The sequence below is a fragment of the Lutzomyia longipalpis genome, chromosome 1, assembly GCF_024334085.1.
Source record: "Lutzomyia longipalpis isolate SR_M1_2022 chromosome 1, ASM2433408v1".
NCBI lineage: Eukaryota > Metazoa > Arthropoda > Insecta > Diptera > Psychodidae > Lutzomyia > Lutzomyia longipalpis.
In genome coordinates, this window is record NC_074707.1 from 18753185 (window position 1) to 18764300 (window position 11116).

Sequence of the window (11116 nt, forward strand, 5' to 3'; positions counted from 1 at the left end):
ACCAAAATCATTCGCATGAGAGAGACGGAAAGTATGATGACACTTTTCCACCCTAAATTATTTACAAAAACCTTCATAGGCAACCTTGCATTGGGCTTGTTCGCCATTTGTGCTCACTTCAGCTTAGTATATTTTATTCAAGTCATTTTCGGGCCACCCATGTGCATTTAAAATTGTGTTTCCCCATCGAATAGGCTCCAATTCAGAATGCTAATCAAAGAATTGTGAGTATTCGTGTATCCCCATTGGGGTTGTGCATCCAAGTGTGCTGTGGGTGTGTGGAAAGTCCCGTGGGAAACATGGGAAAATTCGCAAGGAAAAAAAAGTCCAATTGACAAGGGGTTGGGGATGCCCTCGGAAAAGTTTTTCGCTTGACGGGAAAATTTGCTATGGGGAAATGGTGCTGAAAATTCAAAATTGCCCATGGATTTCTTCCGGAGCCGGTTGATGACGCAATTCAAGCACCCCGTGGCGGAGTCCACGTCATTTTTTCCATTCTTTCAGTCACTGTGGCATGAAAATTTCCCAAAATCCTGGGTCAAGGTCTACCTGACTCAGGCAGTGATTGACTTCTTTTGGGGCAGTCCCACACATCCGGAAGATGTGCTAATGACTGTGGAAAATTCCCCACACCCATTGTGAACTTGCGAAATGTGAAATTTATAAGAAAGTCCCGGAAAAGAAGAATTTGTGGCACATTTTTGCCCGCAATGAAGTTCCCCGGAGTGGGGCGATGTGGATTGCGTGAATGCATCTAATGCGAACTGTGTGATTATCCAATCGGCAATTGCAGTGCTTTTTTCTCTTTTCTCTTTTCAGCCGTGTCACCTTGCCGCTCACCGTGGAGGAGGTAAGGCCCACACAAGATCCCACATCTATCCCATTCCCGCCCCCTCGCTAATGCCTCCAGGAGAATCTTCTGGATGGTTGCACCTGGGCAGTTTGCATCATCACCATTTCGGGGCATTTTTGCAGGCGTGCGGCTTTAGCAAGAGAGACACAAAGATAGCGCAAACACTCGAGGCAGCATTTTTCCCTTAAATTCGATAGCAAAATTACTATCTTATCAGAGCTGCGGGTCTTTTTTTTTTCATTTTCGGGCGGATTTAAAGCACCCAGTTGCCAATTGAAGACTCTCAAGACACACGGGGAATACAATGGGATGATTTTAGGGTACAACCAGAATGCCACCGCCCCCTCAGTGGGGTCAATTGCATCGATCGCCTTCCCTTGACTCTCACACAGAGATTTTTTTGAGGGTCACTTACAGGCCACTGGGTGCGTTAATTGCTGCTCCCGCGAATGATTCTTCTCTCTCACTATGTGGTGCTAAAGTACCACATTAATTGCCCCACACACATGTGGCTGTATCGATGATAAACGGAATGGCTGAGTTAGAAAATTTTTGTTTGTCATCTTGCTTAAAACTGAAATTATGCTGTGTGAAGGCCACCGAGAGGTTTTTCCTTCTTCCTATCAATTTAGGTGAATTGATTAAGAGAAAAAAAAATGTCGAGAATATTTGAAAATGCTTATCAATTAATGCTCCCTGGTTTTATTTTGGGGGTGAGTCACATTAAACATTGATTGACACTGTACACCTGAGAATTACTAAGAAAAAATATTTTTTTAAGCGAAAATCAACATTTTTCTTAATAATAATTTATTTAGGATTGTTTTTTATTATCTTGTGTTAACAAGAACAAATTCTACATGCAAAGTGAATTTTTGGGTCAATTTTTTCCTTCTTCAGGTCCTGAAAACATTATACAATTTCGCAATTTTCAGTAGCTTTGTAGACTTTTTAAATTCATTTTTGGAACGGTTCAATCAGCTTTTAGCTCCTAATCTTTTAACAATTCATCGATATATATATTTTTTTCTTGTTAGAATAATAATTTGCAGAAATGTAAAGATTTTTTTATGATTCCCAAAAGAGAAAAGGAAATGTTGTGCATATGAGAAAGCGATAAGTATGTACCAGGAATACCTTCTCTCCCATAGATGAGGATTCCTTGTTTTCATTAGAATGTTACAGAACATTTTGCAATGTGACATACAAAATGAGAATGAAAAGTGATTACATATCGATTGAAAAGTGTAGGTACACAACATTTGGTTTTATCTGAAATGTTCACAGATTGAACGAATACTGCGCCCCCCCCCCTACCCATATGAATAGATGAGTCAATAAAAATAGTGCCACATGGTGTTGCGCTGCCCCTGTGAGTCGGAAGTATTCAACACTTAATTACTCTTCAAACCACCTCCTCCTTCTCCCCTTAACATTTTGATGGAAGCTTTCGCACAGACACATTTTTTTAATCGATTGCTCCCGTGTTTGTTTGTTTTTCTACCGGGTGTGGGGCGGCGTACGTTTGCAGTATCAAGTTGCACAGCTCTTCTCTGTGGCGGAGGCGTCAAAAAATGAGACTGGCGGTGGCGAAGGGATTGAAGTGCTCAAGAATGAACCCTTCACGGATCATCCTCTGCTTGGTGAGTTTGATTTTTATTTATTAGCTGTGTTTCTTTCAGACACAGCTTTTGTGTACCGAGCAAAATCGAAAGTCGTCAGATCGGGCTCAAACTTGGGATGAGCACGAATTAGGGTCCCCACATTCCAAAAAACGTATGCGCCAAAAAAAATTTTTTTTCCGGCCGGCCGGCCGGCCGGCCGGCCGTAGTATAACGCTGCATTGCAAGAGAACGGTAATAGATAGAGACTTGCGGTAAACGGCAAAGTTTAAATATCGACTGGAAGACATCCGATTATGAGGTCAAATCCACCCCCCCACCCCTCCGTCCGCCATTTTGAATAACCTCAAAATTTTGTTTTCGCTATATCTCAGCCGCTATTATAGCTAGAGGGCTGAAATTTTGATATGTTGTAGGGGACATCAAGAGCTTTCCAACGATACCTCATTTTTGAAAATCGGCCAAGCCGTTTAGTCAATATGGCCGCCACAATTTTTCATCGAAAATCGACCATAACTCGAAAACGGCTTGACCGATTTCGATCAACCCGGGGTCAAATGAAAGATCTCAACAAACCCTACAACTCTCCAGAGCATCCGAAGTTTCAAAAGTGACCGCTAGGGGGCCAAAAATCAAAAACAAAATTTTCGATTAGTTTTCGATGAATATCTCGAAAACGACGACATAAATTTTTTTCATTTTTTGATATGTTGTAGCTGACCATATTATCTAGCTTCATGCCAAAAATGAAGAAAATCTATGGATCCGTTCTCGAGATATAGCCTTCCAAAGTTGGCATGTCATATCTCGGGTTCTACATGTCCGATCTTGATCAACTCAAGCGCAAATGAAAGGTTTCGAGAAACCCTACAAATGTCTAGAACATTGCAACTTCGAGAAATGACCGCAAGAGGCGCTAAAGTCAAAAACAAAGTTTTCGAAAATTTCGAACTCGAATTTTTCGAAAATGACGACATAAATTTTTTTCATTTTTCGATATGTTATAGCTGACTTCAAGACCTTTCAAACAAAAAAAAATTTATGAAAATCTATGGATCCGTTCTCGAGATATGGCCTTCCAAACATTTCTTAGGGTATGACTTTTCAATTTTTCCCGACTTTTCGCGTATTTAAACTGATTCGCGTTCTAGTTTGCTCTCACAAAATTGGTACACTGAAAGAAACACAGCTCCCGTAAGTTTGGTCAGCTTACCAGTACATTTTTTCTTTGTGAATTTCTAAAAGGGAATTTCCTTCATTTTTTTGGCTTTTCAGGTGGACGATACAGCTCTGGACAGTATACGTATAAAATCTACCATTTAGCTTCAAAAGTGCCAGCCTTCATTCGACTACTGGCACCCAAGGGTTCCCTGGAGATCCATGAGGAGGCATGGAATGCCTACCCATACTGCCGGACAGTTATTACCGTATGTCAATTTACAAAATCTTTCCTCTAACATTTTTATTTTATTTTATTTTCTAACATTTTGATTTATTTTTATCTCTTTTCTTCTTATCGCTTTTCCCCCTTCAAACAAATAAACAATTTTGCATACAAAATAATCCTCAACCATGTAGAATCCCAAATTTATGAAGAAGGACTTTGAAATTTTGATTGAATCCTTTCATTTGCCCGGCGTAGATCCCAATGATAATGTAAGTGACGATTGCAAGATTAATTACAACATATTTTTCTTTTCTTTTCTCCTGACTGTTGCACGCTTCGCTCATCACAATGTGACCAAAAAATAATGCAAAAACACCTCCAAAAAAATCACTTCGCGCAAAAAATCCTTGGAAAAAATCAAATGGGGGTGAAATTGATATTACAAAAAAAATACAACCACATTATGATGGAAAACTTTGTGATTTTGTGTGTGTTTTGTGTCCTTTCTGTGCTATGTTGAAATGCAACAATTAAAAAAAATACATTTGCGCTAAAATGACGAAAACTTTGTGTGGACAATTAAAATATGTGTGGACAATTTGCACACAAATGCGCGGAAAATGCAGAATCCTGGATACATGAAAGAGAACTTTGTGATTTGCATCGAGTCACTCCATGTTGGTGATGTTGGTAATCAGCACAATGTAAGTTCCTTTTAAGTAGAATGAAAAAGGGATTTTGTAACATCCCTTTTCACTTTATTATATATCGTATTTTCTCTCCCCCATGGAGAAACTTTCTCTTTATTTAATTTTCTCGTAACTTTTCCCTTCAAAACTAACACAAAAACCTTGTTTTTTTCTCTCTCTCACTTTCCTTCATTCTTCTATCTTATAGATCTTGTTCTAAATTTTCCTTTTCTTTTTGCATAACAACATTAGTTTTAACAACTTTTTTTTACAATTTAATTTGCTCTAGAAGAAAAAAAAACAAGATAATCGCGTAAGATCAAATTCGGGGTTTGAAAAGTAAAAAAGAAACAAACATAATCATTAAAAAAAACACACCGTAATTGTATGTCGAAAAATGCTTGTTTTTCATTGTTGCTTCATTGGCTTTTTAGTGTTATTCTTCTTTTTTCTCTTTTATTGCTTCGTGTGAGGATTTCTCACCCAAAAATATTGTGATATTAACCATCGAGAAATGTTCTTTTTTTCCCTCCACGTGTTTAGTTTGTTTTTCACGCCGAGTAGAGAAAATTTCAGAGCTTTACCCATTTTTTTCTTCGGGGAGGTTTTTATGCAAATTTTATCACTCAATCATCATGCCTCTCTATTCAGCACTTTCGTAACGGCTTTACCAATAAATTTTTAGTGGATTCCTCTGTGTTGTATGTTAGGGAAAATTATGGTCAAAAATGATAAAATGGGATAAAAAGGAAGATGTTGTTTTTTTGGGTGTGGAATAAAAATAATATTGTGGCCAATGAAGGCCACGTGAAGCCATACAGAGAGAATAAACTTGAAGAATAAAAAAATTATCGTAAAATGGGGTGAATATAATTTGTAGTTTGGCAAACTTTTTAATCCTTCTTGAAGATTTATTTGTTAGCTATATAGTATAGAAAGAGGCCAGAAAACTATCTGTTTTCTATTAAAAATGTTATCCAAAATCAGCTCTTTTTGGCTAAATTAAATCAGATAAGAAATACATCAATCAGACGTTCTTTTTTCGAATCTTAGATCTTAAAATAAAAGCTATTGAGAAATGAACTGAGATTCTTATTTTCAATTCATTCCCACACTGATTTATTTCAATTAAACTAAATTGATAATAAATAGGCTGTCTTAACTGTATCAGATTTAATAAAATTAGATGAGAGGAAGATCCTTTAAAAGGATTTAGAATATTTAAAAACTTCTTTTAAAAAATTAATTTTAGATTTCGATTTAAAATCATTTCCATTCCGGTTCTTTTCATCTGTTAGTTTAATAAAAGGAGTTTAAAAATCTAATTAGATTAAGAATATGTCTTAGTTTTTTTAAAGCTTCATCCTTAAAAAAATCAACGTAATTAAACGATTGATTCTTTACGGTTAGATCAAAGAATAGATGATCTTTATTAGGAAAAAAACCCTCAATTTTGATGTTGTATCACAAGAAAATTTTCACACCTTCTCCTATTAGTAAACAATAGCTAATAATAATTAGAAAGATAGCCGCCCACACACTAATGAATTTTCTTTTGAGCTTGATAAAGAATTTTAATTTTTCTCCTTATATTTTGTTTTAAAGACCTTCCAATAAAAAGTGTATTAACTCACACTTTGGCGAATATAGCTTTTTATGGGATTATCAAACAACAAATTTTATGAATAACCCTTAAATCCTTTATGAACCCTCTTAAAGAAAAAAAAGTCTTTTGCAAGAGATTTTTCTTCTTACACAATTTTCCGCATTTTTGCACATACATCATACATAAAAGGGGCATATTGAAAGAGAGATTTTTGTCATAAAGTATATCATATAGAATAGCTATTAAATCATAATATAAAATCGAAAGGCGATATACCTAAATATTTCTTTTGTGCGTGAAAATGTGGCGTGTTAAAAAAAGAATATCAATAAATTTTTTTTATTGTTTTTCTTCAATGAATGATAAAAAAAGGGAGAAGAATTTTTGTGAACAAAATGAAAGTGAGATGAGTCATTCTCGCATCAACAAGTAATTGAATTTCAATGAGATTTGTGAGGTGAAGATGATGCCTTTTTTTTTTAGAATTTATTAATTTTAATCTGTGTGTGTGGGAAAGAAACATAAAGAGGGAAAAAAAGTAACATTCTCGTCGACATTTCCTTGAATTCTTTAAGCTTAATAATGCGCAAAAATCAATTTATTTCAATGGGAAAAGGGTTTTTGTTTTAAAGAATATGATTCTCAAATACACCCTGACAGGTCCATGAATTGCCACCGGAGAAGCTGAAAACACGCGATGTCGTTCACATTGACATTGCAAATGATCCCGTGTCCTCAGCAGACTACAAGCCCTCCGAGGATCCCACAAAGTTCAAGTCGGAGAAGACTGGACGTGGACCCCTTGTGGGTCCAGATTGGATGAAGAAGGTGGATCCTGTGATGACGTGCTACAAGCTGGTTACGTGCGAATTCAAGTGGTTCGGACTCCAATCGAGGATAGAGAATTTCATCCAAAAGTCCGAACGACGACTCTTCACTACGTTCCATCGGTGAGTTTTTCATTCTCAATTTTCTTTTTCTATTTTTTTACGGGAAATTCTTTTTTTTTTGTGTTCTTCCTATCCAAACACATGTTTCCGTATAAACGATATGTGCGGTATGCGATGTGAAAAGTCATTTCCATATGACGAATGAGCGGGAAACAAATCTCAATGTGGAGTTAGAAAAAAAATGTGACTCACAGACTGATATTCATGAGGGTACAGTGCGTATCATTGGTGACGCAATTAAAATACATAAACAAATAGGAGAAACATTAGGTCATTCTCCTATTTTATCAGCTAAATGAAATACATACAGACAAAAATGAAGTTACATTGTAAATAAATTTTGATTTTAAATCTTTGGTAAATATTTAGTGTTTTAAGTAGAGGGGAGTATTCAAAGGAATTTAATTAATTTAATTAATTGAATAAGAGTAAAGATTGCGGAAAATGAAATACAAAAAGGACATTATGGGGTAATGGGATAGGATTACTATTCGATAGAATTATAGATAAAAGAAATCTCCAAGGAAATTGTTGCGTAATGAAGTATTATGAGGTATTTAAAAGGTACTAAATCACAAAAGTAATTTATCTGTGAAATTCCCTTGACCATCAACCTTTCCCATAAGACAAGAATTTGAGGAATTACTTACTCAAAAGACACTTGAAACTATTTCCTCTTCATTTCATCAAGTTAATCTTAAAACAATCTTCTTCAAAATTACTTGTCTCTCTGTGTTACAAATGAGTCACACTGTGATGAATTACTTAAATCATCATCAATGAAATCTAATCCGTTTTAGTAAATTTGTTTTTCAAGTTCAAAGTTTTATTTTAAAAATTGATCAATAAATAAAATCTTATCAGTTTCTTACATTTCATTGGAAAATATTTATCAAAGAGCCTTCAAATAATATACTTTGTGTAAATTAATCATTTTATTAATGTATAGATTTATTTGGGGGTGTTCTTTGGATGAGTTTTCCTTTCGGAAGGTTTATTGAAAATTCATTAAAATGAGCTTTATTGAAAGATAATTAAATATTAATAGCGAGAAAGAAAATTTTACGGATAGGAAGAGGAAGAAAACGTGGTGTCTGTAAAATTGAGGGCTAAGATAGCAATTTTGAATGGTCATTGGGCAATGTTACCTATCTCAAAATAAAAAAGTCTATGTGTGATGTACTATTTCAATGGGGAGGGAATTAATAAACCATGACGATGGGGGGCTATAAAAAGCATATCAATATAGTATTGCCTTGATAATAATCCATTACGATGATAAAGTCTCTGTCGGAGAGGAATAAAAATGTTTATTGGATTTATTTTGCTGTGTAATAAGTGTAGTAATATTTTCGAGGCTATCTATTTTATTTTTTGTTTTGTGTTGTAGACAAGTTTTCTGCTGGATGGACCGTTGGCACGGGCTAACGATGGAGGATATCCGTGCAATTGAGGATAAAACCAAAGAGGAATTGGACAAGCAACGTCACGTTGGTGAGGTGCGAGGTATGAAGGCAGAAACGGACTAAATGATTCTTCTTTCACTGGATGTGGGAAAGAAAAGGAAGTTGATGATGACGAGATGTACAGGAGGCAGATAAGATAAAAAAAGAAAACAATTTCCAAATTTCAACACTACGGGGTAAGCAAAAGGAAGCATGGCAAAGAGAAGGAGATGCTGGATGAAGAATGTGAAGAAGGAGATATTATAGAGAAATTTTGCTGCAAACGATATAAAAGTAAAATTGAGAGAAGAAATTAAGAAAAAAATTGTATTAACATTTAACACAAAAAAGATAAAGAAGTGGAAAAAAATGAAATGAAACTATAATTGTTAATTAGTTCTACAGGCTGATAGATGAATATACATTTTAACTACATATATATTGAGGTGTCTTGATAAACAAGATGTTTCAGTGACAACAATATATTCGAGACGGCGCGGTGTTTGGAAGATGAACAAAAATGTTTGGAGAAGCTCTACTAATTCCTCTTTTTTTTTTCCTTTTTACCTTTTATTCACATCACCCCGAAAAAAAAACTTCATTTCCACCCTCATTTGGGCTCTTGGTTATTTTTTTAAAAGCAAAATAAATATAGCAGAACGGCACAAAAAAAAGTTTAAACAAGAAAAAAATAGCCCAGTGTAGTTGGGAATTAATTAGTCAGGAGGAAATTAAAAATAAATAAATTGTAAATGTATAGAATGGCAATGGAACTCTCAGTGGGGTAAAAAAAAACTTTATTGAAATTTCTGGTATTTAGCAATTTGAGAGACAACAAAAAAACATGCGTCAAGGTAGATGGCTAAAAATGTAATTAAAAAAAAAGTATATTAAAAGAAAATATTGCATATAGAGAACAATAAATTAGACATGTGACAGACATTTTGCTGAAAGCAGGAAGAACGCGTTCATTTTCAATGTTCCTTTATTTTCTTTAGCCCTTGGGCGCGCACGTTAAAGAGGATGTGGTATGCATTAGGCAGTCTTATTCTTAGGTTTCCTTGCCACACTCAGAAGGGGAGAGGGAGGATGATTAAAAGAAAAGAATTCTTTTGATTAAAAATTCACATCAAATGAAAAGATTTTTTTCTCTCAATTATTTCTGGATGAATCTGTTTTCGCTTTGATTAAAATTTTACATTTGAGAATATTTTTCGGCCTATTTGATAATGAAAAAATGGCCTGTAGCCACTGATGAAGGTCCGATCAATTGATAGGATTTCAAACAATATCTTTAAAACTTCACGATTACGTTGAAATGTTTTTTTTGTAGATTCTTCGTTGATTGAATTTTATAATCAAAGAATAATTTTTTTATTTTAAATTCTCTTTCCTTCTTCTGAGTGCAGTCTACCAAATTATTATTTAAATAAAAAAAAGTAAATTAACATTTTGCAGAGAGCCTTCTTTTTCTTCACCAAAAAAACCACCTAAATGCATTTCAAAATATATTTAATAAATAATAAAAAAAATATTTTAGAAATGAAAAAATAAACTCATCGAAATCACAAAAGCACAGCTAATTTCTTTACTATATGAAAAAAAGTAATTTTAACAACAAAGTCCTTCCTCATAGAAATATTATTATTATGTAAACTATATTTTTCATGACCTCTATAAACAAAAAAAAAACAAACAAACTTCACAAACGGGATATTTCATGCTAAAAAAAGATAAGAGAAGCAGCATTAAAGTGACATATTTTCCAGTAATAGAAGTGAATTATGTGGATATAGCGATTAAAAAAAAGAAGTTAAAAAAATAGTAGAACATTAAAGAAAAGAAAGAAATTTAGTGAATATACAATGAATTTTTTCTTCAAAGTGCAACAAACACAATGAAGAAAATAAAAGTAAAATAAATAAAAAACAACAAAAAATAGTAGGTGAAAATATTCTTGATTTAAGTCAGTAGCGTTAGTAGGTTCTAATTATTTTTATTGAAGAAATGAAAATTTAAAAAAAAATGATGTTTATTTCAAAGAATGGCGTATGGAAGTGTGCGAATGGTTCTTGTTATAAATTCTATACAATAATTAATAATTAAAAATGTATTTTCTTTTTTTTTTAAATGCTAAAAACATTCTTTTAGCGGGACAAGAGTTTTAATTTGAAACGTGGTTTAGGCAACAACAAAAAATTAAAAAAAAATTCAAACGAGGATTTTTTGTCCTCATCACCTTTAAAATCTTTTATCTAATTCTTTTTCCTTTTGATTGAGATGAAGAATTAAAAGAAAAAACATTGAAGGAGGAAAAGTTTAAGGGAATTTTATCATAAATTCCTTATTCAATAAGATTTTTAATAATTCCTATACTTTCTGTCCTTCTTCATTCAAGAAAATGTCTATAAAGGAGAGTGAAGAAAAAATTGAAAAGATTATTAAAAAAAAATGAAGAGAAAAATATTAAACTAATCAATTAAAAACTTGTTCAGTATGTGTATAAAAACAAATAAATTATTGAAGGTGACCACAGATGTTTTTACCCCAATGGAAGATAATTA

General features: G+C 33.7%; 1 protein-coding gene across 2 annotated transcripts; it reads left to right on the forward strand.

Annotated features, from left to right (window-relative positions):
• The first annotated feature begins 80 nt into the window (after positions 1-80).
• LOC129795828 (phosphatidylinositol transfer protein alpha isoform) lies at positions 81-11082 on the forward strand. Of its 2 annotated transcripts, none has more exons than XM_055837332.1 (7): positions 81-224; positions 820-850; positions 2385-2496; positions 3751-3902; positions 4054-4131; positions 6818-7107; positions 8498-11082. In XM_055837332.1, the coding sequence occupies exons 1-7, from the start codon at positions 208-210 to the stop codon at positions 8634-8636; spliced, it is 819 nt and encodes a 272-aa protein (XP_055693307.1). In that variant the 5' UTR covers positions 81-207; the 3' UTR covers positions 8637-11082. The 2 variants fall into 2 exon arrangements, with proteins under 2 accessions (XP_055693307.1, XP_055693299.1); XM_055837324.1 differs by lacking the exon at positions 4054-4131 and adding an exon at positions 4489-4566.
• Positions 11083-11116: the final 34 nt, after the last annotated feature.